General features: G+C 43.4%; 2 protein-coding genes across 2 annotated transcripts in view; both read right to left on the minus strand.

Moving 5' to 3' along the window:
• Positions 1-2,740: 2,740 nt before the first annotated feature.
• On the minus strand, positions 2,741-5,445 carry LOC309688480 (uncharacterized protein). The gene is made up of 2 exons (XM_082504265.1): positions 4,320-5,445; positions 2,741-4,238 (listed from the first exon to the last, which is right to left on the minus strand). The coding sequence occupies exons 1-2, from the start codon at positions 4,620-4,622 to the stop codon at positions 3,174-3,176; spliced, it is 1,368 nt and encodes a 455-aa protein (XP_082360391.1). The 5' UTR covers positions 4,623-5,445; the 3' UTR covers positions 2,741-3,173.
• A 3,532-nt stretch (positions 5,446-8,977) lies between these two features.
• Positions 8,978-22,944, minus strand: part of LOC309687653 (uncharacterized protein) — a gene marked incomplete at its 3' end in the record, with an annotated part of 54,156 nt that continues 40,189 nt past the window's right edge. Inside the window, exon 13 of the mRNA XM_082502748.1 lies at positions 8,978-9,766. Coding sequence (XP_082358874.1) covers positions 8,978-9,766 — 789 coding nt within the window. The remainder of the gene's footprint in view (positions 9,767-22,944) is intronic.

Raw genomic sequence — 22,944 nt, forward strand, 5'->3', positions numbered from 1 at the left:
GGCGGTTTGTGTGATAATAGCATCAGGCTGCGTTACCTCGCTAAGGAGTTCAATGGTGTCCTGCTGCAGTCTCATCACACAACCTCTTGTCCCCCGTGTAGTTGTCGTGGTGGTGTCCTCCTCCTCTGTAGCAGTGGTAGGTCCCAGGTCACTCCACTTGGCTACGATCTCCGCTCTGGCCTGTTCCAGAGAGTCTGGTAGGAGGCGGCGGCCCAGGTTCCTCCTAGCCCAGGAGGCGGCTATTTGGAATGGGCCCTCCCAATCCTGTTTGGAAAACTCAGAGAGACATTTGATCTCCTCCTCCACACTCTGAGTGTAATGTTGCCGGAGAATCATCATGGTCGTGCTGGCCCAATTTTTTGCGTTCTCCTCAATCCTGGTCTGTGTTTTTTTCGTGGGGACTGCTGGCTTAATGACAGTCTTTAAATTGTGTGTTATTTTATTAAGCGAAGGAGGATAATTGTCATTAGTCACATTCTTTAAGTGATGTACAGCTTTAATCAGTCTGTGAATGACACGGACTTTCGCAGAAAAGTCTGGATAGGGTTAGGGGGTTAGGGGAAATCAAAGTTGGGGGCACGGTCCCCGAAGGGGGCCGTGCTCCAATGCACAGACCATACCTGCTCCCATCTCAGGCGCCCAGGACCCCCCCAGTGGAATTCCAAATGGAATGTAATAGATGCAGTTAGAGAGGTGGGGGGAGGAGGGGTGTGGAGGTTAGGCTTAGGGTCCACTCAAGGGGTGGGGGATGACCAACTCTCGTGTCCAATCAGAGTGGCAAGTGGTTAGGTTTAGGGCAGGAGGTCAAATTATTATAGAGGTCACTGAGGTTAGGGTCAGGGTCAGTTTCAGGGCCAGGATGTTCCCCTGTGAGACATGAAAGAAGCCGAGGTCCCAAGTACAGTGACAAAATATCCATAAATTCACACATAACAAAATTGAAACATTAACTATATACATGGTGTTGGATTAATACCTCCTAAAACCCTTTTCATTGAGGCCATGTGGATAAACTGTATTCAGTTTAGCAATCCACATCCTCTCAGCTCTCCATCTCTGTTGTGTTGCCCACCTCGAATTGATCTGAATGACCGTCGCTGTGACAGAATCCCAGCCATGCAATAAAAAATGTTTGACCAGGTGGGTGTGAATGTTCTTTTTTCGTGTGATATTGTACCTGTGTTGAGTGAATCTGGTGAGCAGTGTGTTACCTGTTTCTCCCACATACTGGATCCCACATCTCCTACACGTAATCAAATATACACAATTTTTTGACCTGGGTGTCCCTTTGCACAAAGACAGAAAAACCTGGCCATTGGAGTGGCTGCGGACCAATCTGTGATGTTGGAAAAATTGTCCTTGATGTCTCTGTCTAGGCACAGAGAGAGGTGTGATTTGGGCTCTAATGAGGAGATCACCCAGATTTTTATGCCTCCTGAAGGCAGCAATCACTCTGTGAGTATGGAGTGTCTGGACACCCTGAGACAGGTTCTGAAAATTGTTCTTAATAGCCCTGACCAATTTGCAGGTGCAAGGGGCATAAGTGATGACCACTGGAAGTAAAGGGGAAACATCAATTGGCTTTGTCAGCAGAAATGATTTGAAGCACCTCCTTAGGAAAGACCACTGGTACCCTCTAGTGGAGAGAGCAGAGAATAGGATTTTGACAGCAGTTCCAAAATCAGATTTTTGTGTGCAGATTCTGTGGAATCTAAGCAGTTGGGATTTGACAATTCCTGCAAATGTGTGTTTGGGATGAAAGCTTGTTTTAAATAATAGGGCGTGAGTGTCTGTGGGTTTAAAGAATACCTTTATGTCCAATTTGTGGTCATTTATGAAGTTTGTGCCCTTAAAGGTGGTCGTGTCAAGGAAATCAATAGAGGTCTTACTGATGGTTGATTTAAGCTTAATAGAAGCATTGTGGTCATTTAAAATTTTAAGAAACATCTCAAAGTCCTGCTCAGAATGTTGCCAGACACCCCATATGTCGTCCAAAAAACGATAATAATGCAGTGGCTTCTTTATGCATTTATCTAATGCAGCAGTTTCCCACTCTGCCATGAAGATGTTTGCATATGCTGGGGCAAACTTTTTCCCCATAGCCGTCCCCTTGATTTGTAAATAGAAGTCACCATTGAATTCAAAATCGTTCCTTGTGAGGTTTATTTCTAAGAGTTGTAGTAATTCTTTTTCAGGCCTTTTCTTATCCGGGTATCTTTGAAAGACTCTCTTAATGGAGTCAATGCCTTCACCAATGTCAATGTTTGTGTAAAGGCTGTCAATGTCTATGGAAAACAGAAAAGCATCAATGGGGACTTCTATTTGCTTCACTTTATCCACAAAATCATATGTATCTTTAATATAGCTTGCATGTTTTATGGATAAAGGAGTCAGGAAATAGTCCAGGTATTCAGCTGTATAATACGTCTCACTATCACAGTCTGAAACGATTGGTCGCCCTGGGGGCACCTGAAAGGGGACACTCCATTTCGCCGGATCCTTGTGGATCTTAGGCAGCATGTAAAAAAGTCTTCCTCTTGGCTCAGCGGAGCCCAGTAAATAGTTCTTTTGTTTTAGGTTTATAAATTTCTTTTGGTTCAAATTATTAATAATCTTTTCCACTAGTGGTACTGTTTCGTGGTAAATGGGTTTTTTTAGTTTCAAATAATATTTTTTGTCGTTCAATTGTCTGTAGCCTTCCTCCAAATACTGTTCTCTATCCAAAATTACGACTGCGCTTCCCTTGTCTGCTGGTTTAATGATAATTTGTTTGTTTCCTTTCAATTCTGTTAGGGCCTTTATTTCTTCTACTGTCAAATTGGACTTAAGTCGTCCTACATTAAAGTGGTTTTGAAAATATTCATTATCTGTTTTGATCAAATTAAGAATTTGGGATGGAAGCTGAGCATTGGGTGGTGACCAGTATGATTTTGGAGTGAAGGGCTGAGATCGAGACTCATTTTTATCTCCATAAAAGGCAGCCAATTTGATCCTCCTATGGTACTGCTGAATGTCATATTTACACTGTAATTTTAGATTTTTGTTATAGCCTTTTGTGGGGATAAAAGTCAGGCCTCTATTCAATAGGGTCCGTTGAGCAATGGAAGGACGGAATTTTTTGGACAAGTTCATAACACCATTTACAACACGTAAATCACTTGACCCCTCCCGTCTCAGGCTTGTGGGGATTCCCCATTTACATACTTCTCCCAGTGCTGAAGCATTGCCTCTGCAGTTTCAAGCGACCAGTGAACATCATCATCTTCTGTGGAGAAGCTGTCTGGGGCGAGGGCTGGAATGTGCTCTTTTAAACCTGTAATAAAGGTGTTCATATGCAGCAAAGTGTCCTGTTCGATCTGAGGGAGAGCAGAGGAAAAGTTAACCTCAGGCACATAAATGTCTGCCTCAGGGAATTTCTCCCGGGCTGTCTTTAGGACTCTCTTTAGTTCTAGAACAGGCACATTTTTGTCTCTCTGGGACCTGTTGTTAATGCCAAAAGACAGGATCAGATGTGTCACCGTAGTGTCAATAGTGGCCTTCTGTAGGATGAACTCTGCATGCCACCATTTGGCACCCGGGAAACTGTCAATCTGAAGGCTGTCGGTTGCAAAGGGAGGCAATTTGCTAACATTGGAATCGCCGACGATGAGCCAGGGGTCCCCGACGTGTAGATGCCAGTCTGTCAGTTTCCTGTATGTGTTGGGATGTCTGGTCGGGGTCCTCACCTGCTGTCCCGGTACGGTTGGTGAAGAAGGAAGAGATGGTGGAGGAGATGGTGATCCTTCTGCTGGCTGAATCTGGAGCCGAGTTTGCACACAGGAGCTGAGTCTGTCTAAACCGCTGCGAGGTGGGCCCTGGTGAGAAGCTGTTTGTGGTTTAAACCCTTTCACAGGGCCAATGCGTCTTGCCTTAAGAGGGGTGGATTCCCCCTGTGTGAGGTCCAGCACCTCAGCGTGTGACACCTGATCAGGTTGTGGCGTTTGGGTAGAGGGGGAAAGTGGTCGTTCCTGGCATGTTGTCTCTTGAAGCGAGGCCAAGAGCCTGCCCACTCTCTGGTCTTTCGGAGTCTCCAGATTTGGCTCCGTTAGTTGTAAAGGCTCCAGAGGAGGGGAAGGTGTCGGTTCCCTCTCTGGCTGCTGCTCCGTCTCACCGAAGGGCGACCAGTCCCCCGCGACGTGGTCAGTCATCGTTGCCGTTGTTGTCTTGGAAGTTCTGCATGGTGCGGGCGGGGCGTGCACCTGTGCAGAAACAGTCACCATCCGACCAGCGCCGGTCTGTATCGGGGCGGTTTGTGTGACAATAGCATTAGGCTGCGTTACCTCGCTAAGGAGTTCAATGGTGTCCTGCTGCAGTCTCATCACACAACCACTTGGCCCCCGTGTAGTTGTCGTGGTGGTGTCCTCCTCCTCTGTAGCAGTGGTAGGTCCCAGGTCACTCCACTTGGCTACGATCTCAGCTCTGGCCTGTTCCAGAGAGTCTGGTAGGAGGCGGCGGCCCAGGTTCCTCCTAGCCCAGGAGGCGGCTATTTGGAATGGGCCCTCCCAATCCTGTTTGGAAAACTCAGAGAGACATTTGATCTCCTCCTCCACACTCTGAGTGTAATGTTGCCGGAGAATCATCATGGTCGTGCTGGCCCAATTTTTTGCGTTCTCCTCAATCCTGGTCTGTGTTTTTTTCGTGGGGACTGCTGGCTTAATGACAGTCTTTAAATTGTGTGTTATTTTATTTAGCGAAGGAGGATAATTGTCATTAGTCACATTCTTTAAGTGATGTACAGCTTTAATCAGTCTGTGAATGACGCGGACTTTCGCAGAAAAGTCTGGATCCTCCGACGGTATTTTGTGAACAGGAGGACCAGCTCGTTCAATTCGAGTGTTTCTCACATACCGGTTGTCCTGAGCTGGTCTCCGTTCAAAGCGTCGGTCCCGTCCGGTCCGATTCCCTGGTCCGGTTGCAAAGCGACCTGTCGTCTGCTGTCGTCCCCTCTGACGTCGCTGTGGCGCGTGGAAGAAATCTGGATCATCACCGCGGTGCTCCTCTCTCACGGCCGCTGCATGAATCCTCCGAGTCTCTCGAGACGGGTAACTGGTGTGTCGGGGCGGTCTGCGTGCGTTCTCTACGGCTGTCCAGCCGCGCTCTCCTCCCCGACCCCTCTGTTCGGCTGCATAACGGTCCGTCGCGGGCCGTTCTCTCTCCCATCTCCGTTGTGGTGCGTGGAAGAAGTGTCGCTCACCGCTGCGATGTTCTCCCCTTACGACCGCCGCGTAGGTTCTCCGGGCCTCCCGAGATGGATAACTGCTGTGTCGGGGCGGTCTGCGTGTGTCCTCCACGGCTGTCCAGCCGCGCTCTCCTCTCCGGCTCCACCGTTCGGCTGCATAGCGGTCTGTCGCGGGCCGTGCTTCCTCCCATCTCCGCTGTGGTGCGTGGAGGAAGTGTCGCTCACCGCTGCGGTGTTCTCCTCTCACGGCGGCCGCGTAGGTCATCCGACCTGTACGAGATGGATAGCTGCTGCGGCGGGGGGACCTGCGTACGTACCCCTCAGCTGCCCAGCCGCGATCTCTTCTCCGGTCTCTGCGCCGCCGAACAACGGTCCACTGGTCATCCGTTGTGAATGTGGGCATGGTTGTATCGCCGCTGATGGCTTTAGCTACAACCTCTCTTCTCCACCGGTCGTGTAGGTAATGCTAGGCGATGCTGCGCCCACGGATGACTCGTGCTACCGACTTTATGATAAATGAGCGTTTATTTATTGCTCAAATTCAATAAAGCAAACTGTAAAAAATATATACAAAAAATATATACAAAAACAATGCAATACAAGCCAAGGTCGCGACGTTTCGGTTTGTGATAAACCTTCTTCAGGCTGGCTTGCTCAGAAACAGAGAATAGTGTAAAAACACATGGATATAGTCTATTACGCAGGTGTATATACTGCGCAAGTCCATTTTTAAATCTTGCGGGTCTCAACAACCAATGAGAGGAGGTCATGCTCCGTACGTCAGAGGTCCCTTTGAAAAAGTCCGAGTTGATTGGTTCTTCGTCCGTGTGTTGCGTTCAGGGACATTTGTGAAGTACAATGATTAGTCAATCGAGATATATACAGTTTTCAAAACAAGTTACTCTACATGTGAGAGTTAGAGGGATACCATCACAAACATTATAGTGTTGATGATATGAACAGGTCCAAATATATACATACAAAATGACCTTAACTTATGAACAGAAACATATAACGTTTTCATAATAAATCCACCTCCATATGAGGGTCAAAGAAAAAATACCATAAATGGAATCAACAGAGCATCACAGTGAGGGGCCCCAGAATAACCCAAGCGGGTAGTCAGGCGGCACAGGCCGGTTAGGGGAAATCAAAGTTGGGGGCACGGTCCCCGAAGGGGGCCGTGCTCCAATGCACAGACCATACCTGCTCCCATCTCAGGCGCCCAGGACCCCCCCAGTGGAATTCCAAATGGAATGTAATAGATGCAGTTAGAGAGGTGGGGGGAGGAGGGGTGTGGAGGTTAGGCTTAGGGTCCACTCAAGGGGTGGGGGATGACCAACTCTCGTGTCCAATCAGAGTGGCAAGTGGTTAGGTTTAGGGCAGGAGGTCAAATTATTATAGAGGTCACTGAGGTTAGGGTCAGGGTCAGTTTCAGGGCCAGGATGTTCCCCTGTGAGACATGAAAGAAGCCGAGGTCCCAAGTACAGTGACAAAATATCCATAAATTCACACATAACAAAATTGAAACATTAACTATATACATGGTGTTGGATTAATACCTCCTAAAACCCTTTTCATTGAGGCCATGTGGATAAACTGTATTCAGTTTAGCAATCCACATCCTCTCAGCTCTCCATCTCTGTTGTGTTGCCCACCTCGAATTGATCTGAATGACCGTCGCTGTGACAGAATCCCAGCCATGCAATAAAAAATGTTTGACCAGGTGGGTGTGAATGTTCTTTTTTCGTGTGATATTGTACCTGTGTTGAGTGAATCTGGTGAGCAGTGTGTTACCTGTTTCTCCCACATACTGGATCCCACATCTCCTACACGTAATCAAATATACACAATTTTTTGACCTGGGTGTCCCTTTGCACAAAGACAGAAAAACCTGGCCATTGGAGTGGCTGCGGACCAATCTGTGATGTTGGAAAAATTGTCCTTGATGTCTCTGTCTAGGCACAGAGAGAGGTGTGATTTGGGCTCTAATGAGGAGATCACCCAGATTTTTATGCCTCCTGAAGGCAGCAATCACTCTGTGAGTATGGAGTGTCTGGACACCCTGAGACAGGTTCTGAAAATTGTTCTTAATAGCCCTGACCAATTTGCAGGTGCAAGGGGCATAAGTGATGACCACTGGAAGTAAAGGGGAAACATCAATTGGCTTTGTCAGCAGAAATGATTTGAAGCACCTCCTTAGGAAAGACCACTGGTACCCTCTAGTGGAGAGAGCAGAGAATAGGATTTTGACAGCAGTTCCAAAATCAGATTTTTGTGTGCAGATTCTGTGGAATCTAAGCAGTTGGGATTTGACAATTCCTGCAAATGTGTGTTTGGGATGAAAGCTTGTTTTAAATAATAGGGCGTGAGTGTCTGTGGGTTTAAAGAATACCTTTATGTCCAATTTGTGGTCATTTATGAAGTTTGTGCCCTTAAAGGTGGTCGTGTCAAGGAAATCAATAGAGGTCTTACTGATGGTTGATTTAAGCTTAATAGAAGCATTGTGGTCATTTAAAATTTTAAGAAACATCTCAAAGTCCTGCTCAGAATGTTGCCAGACACCCCATATGTCGTCCAAAAAACGATAATAATGCAGTGGCTTCTTTATGCATTTATCTAATGCAGCAGTTTCCCACTCTGCCATGAAGATGTTTGCATATGCTGGGGCAAACTTTTTCCCCATAGCCGTCCCCTTGATTTGTAAATAGAAGTCACCATTGAATTCAAAATCGTTCCTTGTGAGGTTTATTTCTAAGAGTTGTAGTAATTCTTTTTCAGGCCTTTTCTTATCCGGGTATCTTTGAAAGACTCTCTTAATGGAGTCAATGCCTTCACCAATGTCAATGTTTGTGTAAAGGCTGTCAATGTCTATGGAAAACAGAAAAGCATCAATGGGGACTTCTATTTGCTTCACTTTATCCACAAAATCATATGTATCTTTAATATAGCTTGCATGTTTTATGGATAAAGGAGTCAGGAAATAGTCCAGGTATTCAGCTGTATAATACGTCTCACTATCACAGTCTGAAACGATTGGTCGCCCTGGGGGCACCTGAAAGGGGACACTCCATTTCGCCGGATCCTTGTGGATCTTAGGCAGCATGTAAAAAAGTCTTCCTCTTGGCTCAGCGGAGCCCAGTAAATAGTTCTTTTGTTTTAGGTTTATAAATTTCTTTTGGTTCAAATTATTAATAATCTTTTCCACTAGTGGTACTGTTTCGTGGTAAATGGGTTTTTTTAGTTTCAAATAATATTTTTTGTCGTTCAATTGTCTGTAGCCTTCCTCCAAATACTGTTCTCTATCCAAAATTACGACTGCGCTTCCCTTGTCTGCTGGTTTAATGATAATTTGTTTGTTTCCTTTCAATTCTGTTAGGGCCTTTATTTCTTCTACTGTCAAATTGGACTTAAGTCGTCCTACATTAAAGTGGTTTTGAAAATATTCATTATCTGTTTTGATCAAATTAAGAATTTGGGATGGAAGCTGAGCATTGGGTGGTGACCAGTATGATTTTGGAGTGAAGGGCTGAGATCGAGACTCATTTTTATCTCCATAAAAGGCAGCCAATTTGATCCTCCTATGGTACTGCTGAATGTCATATTTACACTGTAATTTTAGATTTTTGTTATAGCCTTTTGTGGGGATAAAAGTCAGGCCTCTATTCAATAGGGTCCGTTGAGCAATGGAAGGACGGAATTTTTTGGACAAGTTCATAACACCATTTACAACACGTAAATCACTTGACCCCTCCCGTCTCAGGCTTGTGGGGATTCCCCATTTACATACTTCTCCCAGTGCTGAAGCATTGCCTCTGCAGTTTCAAGCGACCAGTGAACATCATCATCTTCTGTGGAGAAGCTGTCTGGGGCGAGGGCTGGAATGTGCTCTTTTAAACCTGTAATAAAGGTGTTCATATGCAGCAAAGTGTCCTGTTCGATCTGAGGGAGAGCAGAGGAAAAGTTAACCTCAGGCACATAAATGTCTGCCTCAGGGAATTTCTCCCGGGCTGTCTTTAGGACTCTCTTTAGTTCTAGAACAGGCACATTTTTGTCTCTCTGGGACCTGTTGTTAATGCCAAAAGACAGGATCAGATGTGTCACCGTAGTGTCAATAGTGGCCTTCTGTAGGATGAACTCTGCATGCCACCATTTGGCACCCGGGAAACTGTCAATCTGAAGGCTGTCGGTTGCAAAGGGAGGCAATTTGCTAACATTGGAATCGCCGACGATGAGCCAGGGGTCCCCGACGTGTAGATGCCAGTCTGTCAGTTTCCTGTATGTGTTGGGATGTCTGGTCGGGGTCCTCACCTGCTGTCCCGGTACGGTTGGTGAAGAAGGAAGAGATGGTGGAGGAGATGGTGATCCTTCTGCTGGCTGAATCTGGAGCCGAGTTTGCACACAGGAGCTGAGTCTGTCTAAACCGCTGCGAGGTGGGCCCTGGTGAGAAGCTGTTTGTGGTTTAAACCCTTTCACAGGGCCAATGCGTCTTGCCTTAAGAGGGGTGGATTCCCCCTGTGTGAGGTCCAGCACCTCAGCGTGTGACACCTGATCAGGTTGTGGCGTTTGGGTAGAGGGGGAAAGTGGTCGTTCCTGGCATGTTGTCTCTTGAAGCGAGGCCAAGAGCCTGCCCACTCTCTGGTCTTTCGGAGTCTCCAGATTTGGCTCCGTTAGTTGTAAAGGCTCCAGAGGAGGGGAAGGTGTCGGTTCCCTCTCTGGCTGCTGCTCCGTCTCACCGAAGGGCGAGGGGGTTAGGGTTAGGGGTTAGGGGTTAGGGGTTAGGGTTAGGGTTAGGGGGTTAGGGGGGGGGGTAGGGTTGAAGAAAAGAACCTGTCCCTCCCGAAGGAGGAACAGGGCGTGCACGGGCCATCAACCCCGATGGTCCGCAGCCTCACATCCCTCTACCACCATAATTGTTTTTTAATTTGAAAGGTAAGTATTTCTTTTACAGGTTTTTTTCTTTCCAGGTAAGTACGGTTTTTGTTTTAAATTTCAAAAGGTAAGTATTTGTTTTTTACAGGTTCTCATTGTCCGTGTCCGTTACTTTGGCTCGTTTCCAATAAAGTATTTTCAATCCCAATTTGTTTTCTGTGTGGTTTTTTCATTTAGTTTTGATGTATCTCTGATTTGAGTTTTTAAGGAAAATCAATAAAACATGAATCAAAACATGAAATAAAATCCCCCAAAATAACAAACTAAAACAACAAACTAACGTAAAATTGAAAAAATTAAATGAGTATGCCCTTGTCGCGACGTTTCGAAGTTGTTTCTCCTTCCTCAGGCGAGGGCATACTGAAGAGCACTGGGTTTGAGGCTCCTATTTATACTCTCCCCTCTGATCCCGCCTCCTTGGCTTTCTTTGGCTTTCTTGTAATATCATTTTTTAGCTGTTTGCTTTTTTCCAATTCTGCCAGACTTTTTGGCTCTCATTTTTCCTTTTTTCTTTCTTTCTTCCTTTCCAGTCTTCTCCTCTTTCCCCTTTGACTTTTCCTTTTTCATCATCCTTTTCTTCCCTTCTCTTGACCTCTGCCCTTTACCCTTCCTTTTGGCCTACATCTGACCTCTTTCTCTTCCGAATTTTGGGCTACTACAATGCCGACTTGGCTTTAATACTACACTCTCAACCCTGCTTGGGGAGGACTCAACCCGACTTGGGGAGTAAATTTAGAAAGGAGATGTGACTTTGGGTTAGGCTTTAGGTTTCAGCTGGGATTAGGATTACTTGGGCTTCAGATCCAGTACTTGGGTAAGGTTTAAGATTTAATTTCCAGGAAAGAAGTAGAGTTAAGGATCAAAATTTCAAATTGTTTAGGGCCAGATTAGATCAGGGGGTATATACAATAGGGCTAAAATCCAAATTTAGGGTGGGTAATTTGAGATAAACAAATTGGTTAAGGTTAGGGCAAATGACTGGGGTAGGGCATAGATGCTAGATTGAGCTTTAACTAGGAGTGAGACCCAAAGACCAACCGGAGCGAGGCACTGGCTGGTTAGGGTTGAAGAAAAGAACCTGTCCCTCCCGAAGGAGGAACAGGGCGTGCACGGGCCATCAACCCCGATGGTCCGCAGCCTCACATCCCTCTACCACCATAATTGTTTTTTAATTTGAAAGGTAAGTATTTCTTTTACAGGTTTTTTTCTTTCCAGGTAAGTACGGTTTTTGTTTTAAATTTCAAAAGGTAAGTATTTGTTTTTTACAGGTTCTCATTGTCCGTGTCCGTTACTTTGGCTCGTTTCCAATAAAGTATTTTCAATCCCAATTTGTTTTCTGTGTGGTTTTTTCATTTAGTTTTGATGTATCTCTGATTTGAGTTTTTAAGGAAAATCAATAAAACATGAATCAAAACATGAAATAAAATCCCCCAAAATAACAAACTAAAACAACAAACTAACGTAAAATTGAAAAAATTAAATGAGTATGCCCTTGTCGCGACGTTTCGAAGTTGTTTCTCCTTCCTCAGGCGAGGGCATACTGAAGAGCACTGGGTTTGAGGCTCCTATTTATACTCTCCCCTCTGATCCCGCCTCCTTGGCTTTCTTTGGCTTTCTTGTAATATCATTTTTTAGCTGTTTGCTTTTTTCCAATTCTGCCAGACTTTTTGGCTCTCATTTTTCCTTTTTTCTTTCTTTCTTCCTTTCCAGTCTTCTCCTCTTTCCCCTTTGACTTTTCCTTTTTCATCATCCTTTTCTTCCCTTCTCTTGACCTCTGCCCTTTACCCTTCCTTTTGGCCTACATCTGACCTCTTTCTCTTCCGAATTTTGGGCTACTACAATGCCGACTTGGCTTTAATACTACACTCTCAACCCTGCTTGGGGAGGACTCAACCCGACTTGGGGAGTAAATTTAGAAAGGAGATGTGACTTTGGGTTAGGCTTTAGGTTTCAGCTGGGATTAGGATTACTTGGGCTTCAGATCCAGTACTTGGGTAAGGTTTAAGATTTAATTTCCAGGAAAGAAGTAGAGTTAAGGATCAAAATTTCAAATTGTTTAGGGCCAGATTAGATCAGGGGGTATATACAATAGGGCTAAAATCCAAATTTAGGGTGGGTAATTTGAGATAAACAAATTGGTTAAGGTTAGGGCAAATGACTGGGGTAGGGCATAGATGCTAGATTGAGCTTTAACTAGGAGTGAGACCCAAAGACCAACCGGAGCGAGGCACTGGCTGGTTAGGGTTGAAGAAAAGAACCTGTCCCTCCCGAAGGAGGAACAGGGCGTGCACGGGCCATCAACCCCGATGGTCCGCAGCCTCACATCCCTCTACCACCATAATTGTTTTTTAATTTGAAAGGTAAGTATTTCTTTTACAGGTTTTTTTCTTTCCAGGTAAGTACGGTTTTTGTTTTAAATTTCAAAAGGTAAGTATTTGTTTTTTACAGGTTCTCATTGTCCGTGTCCGTTACTTTGGCTCGTTTCCAATAAAGTATTTTCAATCCCAATTTGTTTTCTGTGTGGTTTTTTCATTTAGTTTTGATGTATCTCTGATTTGAGTTTTTAAGGAAAATCAATAAAACATGAATCAAAACATGAAATAAAATCCCCCAAAATAACAAACTAAAACAACAAACTAACGTAAAATTGAAAAAATTAAATGAGTATGCCCTTGTCGCGACGTTTCGAAGTTGTTTCTCCTTCCTCAGGCGAGGGCATACTGAAGAGCACTGGGTTTGAGGCTCCTATTTATACTCTCCCCTCTGATCCCGCCTCCTTGGCTTTCTTTGGCTTTCTTGTAATATCATTTTTTAGCTGTTTGCTTTTTTCCAATTCTGCCAGACTTTTTGGCTCTCATTTTTCCTTTTTTCTTTCTTTCTTCCTTTCCAGTCTTCTCCTCTTTCCCCTTTGACTTTTCCTTTTTCATCATCCTTTTCTTCCCTTCTCTTGACCTCTGCCCTTTACCCTTCCTTTTGGCCTACATCTGACCTCTTTCTCTTCCGAATTTTGGGCTACTACAATGCCGACTTGGCTTTAATACTACACTCTCAACCCTGCTTGGGGAGGACTCAACCCGACTTGGGGAGTAAATTTAGAAAGGAGATGTGACTTTGGGTTAGGCTTTAGGTTTCAGCTGGGATTAGGATTACTTGGGCTTCAGATCCAGTACTTGGGTAAGGTTTAAGATTTAATTTCCAGGAAAGAAGTAGAGTTAAGGATCAAAATTTCAAATTGTTTAGGGCCAGATTAGATCAGGGGGTATATACAATAGGGCTAAAATCCAAATTTAGGGTGGGTAATTTGAGATAAACAAATTGGTTAAGGTTAGGGCAAATGACTGGGGTAGGGCATAGATGCTAGATTGAGCTTTAACTAGGAGTGAGACCCAAAGACCAACCGGAGCGAGGCACTGGCTGGTTAGGGTTGAAGAAAAGAACCTGTCCCTCCCGAAGGAGGAACAGGGCGTGCACGGGCCATCAACCCCGATGGTCCGCAGCCTCACATCCCTCTACCACCATAATTGTTTTTTAATTTGAAAGGTAAGTATTTCTTTTACAGGTTTTTTTCTTTCCAGGTAAGTACGGTTTTTGTTTTAAATTTCAAAAGGTAAGTATTTGTTTTTTACAGGTTCTCATTGTCCGTGTCCGTTACTTTGGCTCGTTTCCAATAAAGTATTTTCAATCCCAATTTGTTTTCTGTGTGGTTTTTTCATTTAGTTTTGATGTATCTCTGATTTGAGTTTTTAAGGAAAATCAATAAAACATGAATCAAAACATGAAATAAAATCCCCCAAAATAACAAACTAAAACAACAAACTAACGTAAAATTGAAAAAATTAAATGAGTATGCCCTTGTCGCGACGTTTCGAAGTTGTTTCTCCTTCCTCAGGCGAGGGCATACTGAAGAGCACTGGGTTTGAGGCTCCTATTTATACTCTCCCCTCTGATCCCGCCTCCTTGGCTTTCTTTGGCTTTCTTGTAATATCATTTTTTAGCTGTTTGCTTTTTTCCAATTCTGCCAGACTTTTTGGCTCTCATTTTTCCTTTTTCTTTCTTTCTTCCTTTCCAGTCTTCTCCTCTTTCCCCTTTGACTTTTCCTTTTTCATCATCCTTTTCTTCCCTTCTCTTGACCTCTGCCCTTTACCCTTCCTTTTGGCCTACATCTGACCTCTTTCTCTTCCGAATTTTGGGCTACTACAATGCCGACTTGGCTTTAATACTACACTCTCAACCCTGCTTGGGGAGGACTCAACCCGACTTGGGGAGTAAATTTAGAAAGGAGATGTGACTTTGGGTTAGGCTTTAGGTTTCAGCTGGGATTAGGATTACTTGGGCTTCAGATCCAGTACTTGGGTAAGGTTTAAGATTTAATTTCCAGGAAAGAAGTAGAGTTAAGGATCAAAATTTCAAATTGTTTAGGGCCAGATTAGATCAGGGGGTATATACAATAGGGCTAAAATCCAAATTTAGGGTGGGTAATTTGAGATAAACAAATTGGTTAAGGTTAGGGCAAATGACTGGGGTAGGGCATAGATGCTAGATTGAGCTTTAACTAGGAGTGAGACCCAAAGACCAACCGGAGCGAGGCACTGGCTGGTTAGGGTTGAAGAAAAGAACCTGTCCCTCCCGAAGGAGGAACAGGGCGTGCACGGGCCATCAACCCCGATGGTCCGCAGCCTCACATCCCTCTACCACCATAATTGTTTTTTAATTTGAAAGGTAAGTATTTCTTTTACAGGTTTTTTTCTTTCCAGGTAAGTACGGTTTTTGTTTTAAATTTCAAAAGGTAAGTATTTGTTTTTTACAGGTTCTCATTGTCCGTGTCCGTTACTTTGGCTCGTTTCCAATAAAGTATTTTCAATCCCAATTTGTTTTCTGTGTGGTTTTTTCATTTAGTTTTGATGTATCTCTGATTTGAGTTTTTAAGGAAAATCAATAAAACATGAATCAAAACATGAAATAAAATCCCCCAAAATAACAAACTAAAACAACAAACTAACGTAAAATTGAAAAAATTAAATGAGTATGCCCTTGTCGCGACGTTTCGAAGTTGTTTCTCCTTCCTCAGGCGAGGGCATACTGAAGAGCACTGGGTTTGAGGCTCCTATTTATACTCTCCCCTCTGATCCCGCCTCCTTGGCTTTCTTTGGCTTTCTTGTAATATCATTTTTTAGCTGTTTGCTTTTTTCCAATTCTGCCAGACTTTTTGGCTCTCATTTTTCCTTTTTTCTTTCTTTCTTCCTTTCCAGTCTTCTCCTCTTTCCCCTTTGACTTTTCCTTTTTCATCATCCTTTTCTTCCCTTCTCTTGACCTCTGCCCTTTACCCTTCCTTTTGGCCTACATCTGACCTCTTTCTCTTCCGAATTTTGGGCTACTACAATGCCGACTTGGCTTTAATACTACACTCTCAACCCTGCTTGGGGAGGACTCAACCCGACTTGGGGAGTAAATTTAGAAAGGAGATGTGACTTTGGGTTAGGCTTTAGGTTTCAGCTGGGATTAGGATTACTTGGGCTTCAGATCCAGTACTTGGGTAAGGTTTAAGATTTAATTTCCAGGAAAGAAGTAGAGTTAAGGATCAAAATTTCAAATTGTTTAGGGCCAGATTAGATCAGGGGGTATATACAATAGGGCTAAAATCCAAATTTAGGGTGGGTAATTTGAGATAAACAAATTGGTTAAGGTTAGGGCAAATGACTGGGGTAGGGCATAGATGCTAGATTGAGCTTTAACTAGGAGTGAGACCCAAAGACCAACCGGAGCGAGGCACTGGCTGGTTAGGGTTGAAGAAAAGAACCTGTCCCTCCCGAAGGAGGAACAGGGCGTGCACGGGCCATCAACCCCGATGGTCCGCAGCCTCACATCCCTCTACCACCATAATTGTTTTTTAATTTGAAAGGTAAGTATTTCTTTTACAGGTTTTTTTCTTTCCAGGTAAGTACGGTTTTTGTTTTAAATTTCAAAAGGTAAGTATTTGTTTTTTACAGGTTCTCATTGTCCGTGTCCGTTACTTTGGCTCGTTTCCAATAAAGTATTTTCAATCCCAATTTGTTTTCTGTGTGGTTTTTTCATTTAGTTTTGATGTATCTCTGATTTGAGTTTTTAAGGAAAATCAATAAAACATGAATCAAAACATGAAATAAAATCCCCCAAAATAACAAACTAAAACAACAAACTAACGTAAAATTGAAAAAATTAAATGAGTATGCCCTTGTCGCGACGTTTCGAAGTTGTTTCTCCTTCCTCAGGCGAGGGCATACTGAAGAGCACTGGGTTTGAGGCTCCTATTTATACTCTCCCCTCTGATCCCGCCTCCTTGGCTTTCTTTGGCTTTCTTGTAATATCATTTTTTAGCTGTTTGCTTTTTTCCAATTCTGCCAGACTTTTTGGCTCTCATTTTTCCTTTTTTCTTTCTTTCTTCCTTTCCAGTCTTCTCCTCTTTCCCCTTTGACTTTTCCTTTTTCATCATCCTTTTCTTCCCTTCTCTTGACCTCTGCCCTTTACCCTTCCTTTTGGCCTACATCTGACCTCTTTCTCTTCCGAATTTTGGGCTACTACAATGCCGACTTGGCTTTAATACTACACTCTCAACCCTGCTTGGGGAGGACTCAACCCGACTTGGGGAGTAAATTTAGAAAGGAGATGTGACTTTGGGTTAGGCTTTAGGTTTCAGCTGGGATTAGGATTACTTGGGCTTCAGATCCAGTACTTGGGTAAGGTTTAAGATTTAATTTCCAGGAAAGAAGTAGAGTTAAGGATCAAAATTTCAAATTGTTTAGGGCCAGATTAGATCAGGGGGTATATACAATAGGGCTAAAATCCAAATTTAGGGTGGGTAATTTGAGATAAACAAGGGTTAGGGGTTAGGGGTTAGGGTTAGGGTTAGGGTTAGGGTTAGGGGTTAGGGTTAGGTTAGGGGCCTATTGATCTTGTACAGTCACTGTTGTGAGTCCGATGCACTGGCAACAGCTGCCTGGTCACTGTCACTCATGTCTCACCCCTTGTGGCAAACCAGTCTATTATCACTCTCATTAGAAGAAGGAAAGTTCAATTGAAGACACAATATTCTTTTTTTTTTTTTTTTTTTTTTTTTTTTTTTTTGCCCCAGCATGTACCTCTCCAGCTTTTATTGTCATGTCAAGAGTCTCACAAAACAGCAATAATTGTCAATACAATTGAAAGGGAGCAATTCAGACTGCGTTCAGGCCCCATGGATGTTGAGTTCGCAGTCTGGAAATCCACAATCTCTCATATCTCCTCCTCTGGCCCTCCGTCCATGTCGCACAGGTTTGAAGTCCCGTTATACTCAGATGTTGTAATGTGTGAATTTGGAAATGCAATACTAGTGGAGTGTCCAGTCCATTCCTCTCAATATTGTAAATATGTTGTTTTAACCTCTCCAACAGAGTTTGACCTGTTTCACCCACATAGAGTAGACAACATTCTTCGCAACAGATGCAATAAACAATGTTGCTCGTGTTTAGGGACATTCTCTGTAAGATGGGTGCCCCTATTTTCCCATAAGGATTATACAAGAACCGTTTCGGTTTAAAGGCCCAATGATTGGGTTTCCCCGATCTTATACGTCTCATCTGTTCTGGCAACTTGGCCCTGACGAGCATATCTCTCAGATTCTTGTTCCTCCTGTGGGCTGAAATCACTCTGCAGTCTTGGAGTCGTACCAAACCAGAGGTGTATTTCTTAAAGTTTGTTTTGAGTTGATGATGCAATGGTAGATAAGAACGCGAGTAAGTGGTAACTAGTGGCATAAGTCTATTCTGTTCTCCCTGTTGTATCTGATTTTGAGTCTGATTTCCCCTCATTGCATTAGAGTTTAGTCCAGCAAGGGTGCTGCTCTTAATTGTTCTAAGGAACCTCCTAGAATATCCCCTCTTCCTGAGGCTCCGGAATAATATGCCAATTGCATCCTGAAGATCTGATTCCTTTGAAGAAATTCTATAAAACCTGATGATTTGGGACTTTATGATACCCTTGAAAGTGTGTTTGGGATGGTAGCTGCTCTTATGCAAGAGAGCATGGCAATCTGTAGGTTTAAAGTAAACCTTAGTGGAAATTTTCAGATTTTGACCCAGTTGTTCTAAAAATACTGTCGTGTCCAAGAAATTGACCTGTATTGGATGTATTTCATATTTGACTTTAATGGAGGGATGATGACTATTCAAGATGTTGATAAATTCAGTGAATTTATGTTCACCATGGGGCCACGCCCCTATGATGTCATCTAAGAACCTAAAATAGAAGGTTGGTTTATGCGGACACTTTCTCAGGGCCTCACATTCCCATTGGCTCATATATAGGTTAGCATAAGAAGGGGCATATCTATGTCCCATAGCTGTACCCTGAACCTGTAAATATTGTCTCCCCGCAAATTCAAAATCATTACACCTCAAACAGATTTCCAACAGCTGCAAGAGTTCTGCGTCCGGTCTCTTAGGATCTGGATGTTGTTCCAAGATATTTTTTATTGTGCTTAAACCTAATTCGGTATTAATGTTTGTATAAAGACTTTCAATATCAATTGTGAAGAGTTGCGTATTTATTGGTAATCGTATTGGTTTGATAAGTTCCAGGAAGTGATATGTATCTTTCAAATAACTAGGATGTTTAACCGAGAGAGGTCCCAGAAAGTGATCTATATAGAGGGAGATGTTATAAGTCGCACTGCTACAGTCCGATACAATGGGCCTCCCTGACGGAATCACGTTTGGTACTGTCCACGTCTGGGGATCTTTATGGATCTTCGGAAGGAGGTAAAACTGTCTATTCCGAGGTTCATCTGGGCCATATAGAAAATCCCTTTGTTTTGCAGTAATATATTTTTTATTATATAATTTACTCACGATACTACGAACTTGGAGTTGTGTGTTCTGTTGAATACTGTTCTCAATAGCTCTGTAGTATTTACCATTAGCCAGCTGTCTATTAGCTTCCAGAACATATTGATGTTTATCCAAAATCACAATCTTGGCACCCTTATCTGCTGGTTTAAAAATAATGTTTTTATTTTGTTGAAGTTCCCTAATCACTTCCATATCCTCACCTCCCACACCATCAGTACCCCTGCTCCACAGTCGGAATCCAGCAGAATCCCGCAAGTCGGCTTCAATTAACTTTCTCACTCTCTCATCCAACTGGCCCCAAGTGGGTTCCCAATTAGATGGTAGCGTAAAACGAGTCCTACAGTCCCCATCCTTTTTATCCTCACCAAAATGGTCCAAGAGTTTAATCCTCCTGTGATATAAGGAAATGTCCCTCCATAACTCCTCCCTATCTAGTATATTTGGGGTTGGAATGTAAGAAAGCCCTTTCTCCAATAGTTCTATTTGTCGCGCAGTGGGTCGGAATAAGGTTGATAAATTTAATATATTACTCCCCTCAGCACACCAACCGTGTTTAGGGGATTTCAAATCATGTATCCCATCTGTAGGTGAATCAGAATCCAATAGAATACTATTAGGTGGATCAGTGAAAGACTGTAAACAGAAGATGGAAGACTGTTTCTCCCTACAGTGAGCCCGAGTAAAGTCTGAAGGGCGATCCCCCATATTAGGCTCAATAGGAGTTAAAAATCCAATTTCAATTCACTGCACCAATGCTTGAATATTCGCCCCGCCGTTTCCTGAGTCCAGTGGATGTTATCTGTGACCGTATGGAATTGGTCCTCGGCTATACGGCTTATTACAGGCAAACGCTTCAACGCGAAGTCATTAACAATGTCTAAGTTGTATTTCTGCTCCTGAGGTAGAAGGTGCGAATAGTTAATCAGTGGGAAATAAATATTTGCATTGGGGAAAACAGACTGAGCCTTCCTGTAGAGCATTCTAAGTTGTTTTATGGATGTTTTATGTGGATCCTGGTCTCTATTATTAATACCCACCGACAGCACCACCAGCTTCACCAGTGCATGCGGAGGGGTTTTTTCCAAGATCTGATTAAAGTGATAGAACGACGCGCCTGGATAACTATCAATCTGAATCTCTCCTGAGCAATGTGGTGGCATACGATAGAGGTTAGAATCCCCCAGAAACCAAATTGGTTTGTTACATTTAAATTGCCAATCCATGATCTTTCTCCCTTTTCGGGCCTTATGGGTATTTGGAAAATGTGCATATTTGTCTTTCTCTCTCTCAGTCATTTGATTTGAGTTGTTTAGTTTTTGATGTAAGGTTGCCGCTGACACATTTAGGGAGCCCGCAACAAGAGTAATTTTTGGGTCAGATGAGGTCGTTTGTGTCCCACAGTCGGCATTATTGCCCTTGACCGGGCCCTGCATCATCATGTTGTTGTTATTTCCCGTTACTCTTTTAGCGGTGTCTCGCTCTCCTGTTCCTGTGTCCATTACAGCGGCACTCCCTTCAGTCTGTAACCTGTATTTTACTGCTGTGGCAGTAGAATGAGAGAGAAGATGATGGTAAGTGCCACTCTCCTGGTCAAGGCCATGGATTTGTAAATCCGGGTCATTCTGAGAAACCACCACATTGCTTCTAACCTGTGTAGGCTGGTGAAGAGATACATTAGTAAGTTTTGTGAATCTCGGATGATGTTTATTTGATCTTATATTGCCCTCACTTTTATTGAGTTTACCAGCTGTTTCGATCCGATTACCCATATCTGTTGTAAAGTCACTATCAAATGTTGAAAAGGGGGGTCTATTTTCTGTCTCCCTATGTTGTTGTTCTCTCTCCTCCACAGCTCCTTGTCGTGAAAGCTGTAGGGTGGGAGGCGGAGAGACAGACCTCTTTTGGCTACTATCAGCTTCACATGTCCCTGAATGGACCTGGGTGGGTGCAGCCAAACTGTTTTCCTTGATTGTGGATATTGGTATTATAGGGGAGAGGGTTCGATTACGGGTCACCTCTAATGGCCCATTCATGTGAGGGTCTGTTGTTAATTCCTCTCCATACGGAGTGGACTGAGAGTCCCGTAGGGGTGGCTGGACCCTATCTAGGCCCTGGCTGTTCCTCCCTCTATCATCTAAGGCCGCAGCCGTTGGTCTAATCTGCTTCTCAACTATCACTTTAGGGTAGAGGGACCGGTGATGTTCTCGTTCTGGTCTTTGTAATGGTGGAAAATCTCCTTCACTATCTATGTCAAAGTCTGATGTTGAGTTTCCCTCCAGTGACCTATCAGGGAATGATTCTGCATACACTGACCCATCAAGTGATTCTCCCTCCCCTGAGAAGAAGTTCTGTATAGTTTCCACAGTAGATTGAGTTAGTCTGGCCTTGTATCTTTTTCCTGCCCAAGTAATTGCGATTCGAAGAGCATTTTCATTAAAGGCAAGGTTGGCATAGTTTGTAATCACATTAATATAATGTTCTTGCAACGCCAGTAAGTTGTTCTCTAACCACTGTTTAGTGTTTCTCTCTACTGCCCTTTGAACCTCCTCAGAAGGTGAGGCTGGTTTAATAAAACTTGTGAGTTTAGTCACTTGTTTTGCCATCCCTCTTGGTGGATCTTTGTTTGCAATAGCTGAGTCTATGATTGCTTTATGATGAATTGCCTGTATTAATTTAAAATATTGTTTGGTCAACTGCCTAGTTTGAACATCCAAAGGTTGATAATTAGTAGATTGCTTAATTTGTCTAGGAAATTGAATCCCATTTCTATTCTTTTCCCTCCCCCTCTGCTCCCTCCCGTTCCTATTTCTATTGTGTGTATTTGTCTGTGTGTCTGTGTCAAATCTCTCTGTCCGGCTGAAGTGGGCCGCTCCAGACCTGTTAGAAAAAGCCATAGTCAGTAGGAGGCCTACCTGGATGTGTCTGAAGGGTTCCTGAGCCGCCTTCTTCCAGAAATATGGAAACCTCTAGGCCTCTGTAGTCCTGGAGTGGAAAATCTGTCCTCAGATGGAAAAGGTTAGTTCCCACTCACAGTCACATTTGTGCTTGGAATAATCCCACAAGGAGGAAGTCTCTATTGCTTTCTTTTAAGTTCAAAAAAGAGTTTTTTTATATTCCTTCTCGTCCTGATCCACTTGTTTTCAGAATGGTTTTTCTTCTCTGTTAGGCTGAGAGGAATTTGCAGGCCGGCAAGATAAAGAGCCTCATACTGACATATTTAAAATCCAATTTATTTAACTGTATAGGATTAAAATCATTTAGATAAAAAATCAAAAGCCAAATTTGGCGACTTGAAAGCTAGAAATCTGGGCTGAGGTCTAGAGTTTTGGCCCAATTCAGTCTTTTCTCCCTTACGTTTCGCAGGACATGCTGCTTCTTCAGAGGGATACACAGAGAGAGATGCACAGATGCAATGATTTAAGGTTTTGAGGGTGGGGACCAAGTCCCGCCCCCAAAGCCTCAGAAAAAGGGGAGTGGGATGGGAGGGGAAATAAACCAAAAGGGTTAGGGGTTGAAATGGTTAGGATTAGGATAACAGATCTGGGGAGGGAGAATCACCAGTTTATTTTCAAAAAACAATTGGCAGGATTCAAATTAGTGTTTCCCATACATCAAAGAGCCTCTGATGGTGCTGTCGGAATAAGCCAGAGACATGGAGGGAGGGCCAATCCAAAACCTTTTAGGTTTAAGGCAGGAGAGTCAGGTACAAGCGGTTCTATTTTCCTTTTTTCATTACTTCATATACAACTCATATGTACATTATCCTGTACCAGATGTTATCTTATTTGCTGCCTTTTAATTAAATCTATAAAAAAAAAATTCATGTGTGTATGTATCTCCTTCCAAAAAAATAAAGTTTATTTGCTTCCTGTTCCTTTAATAATGGCATCACTTATAGTCAGTTTCCTTCCATTATACATTCCAGTTAGAGCT

The sequence above is a fragment of the Aulonocara stuartgranti genome (assembly GCF_965226115.1).
Source record: "Aulonocara stuartgranti genome assembly, chromosome: 14".
Taxonomy (NCBI): Eukaryota; Metazoa; Chordata; class Actinopteri; order Cichliformes; family Cichlidae; genus Aulonocara; species Aulonocara stuartgranti.

Excerpts from the sequence above, each read along its gene's own strand:
- LOC309688480 (XM_082504265.1), bottom strand. The coding sequence starts at position 4,622 with ATGATGATTCTCCGGCAACATTACACTCAGAGTGTGGAGGAGGAGATC. Across the intron at positions 4,239-4,319 it reads CCATTGAACTCCTTAGCGAG|GTGCACGCCCCGCCCGCACC; the intron begins GTAACGCAGCCT and ends GTTTCTGCACAG.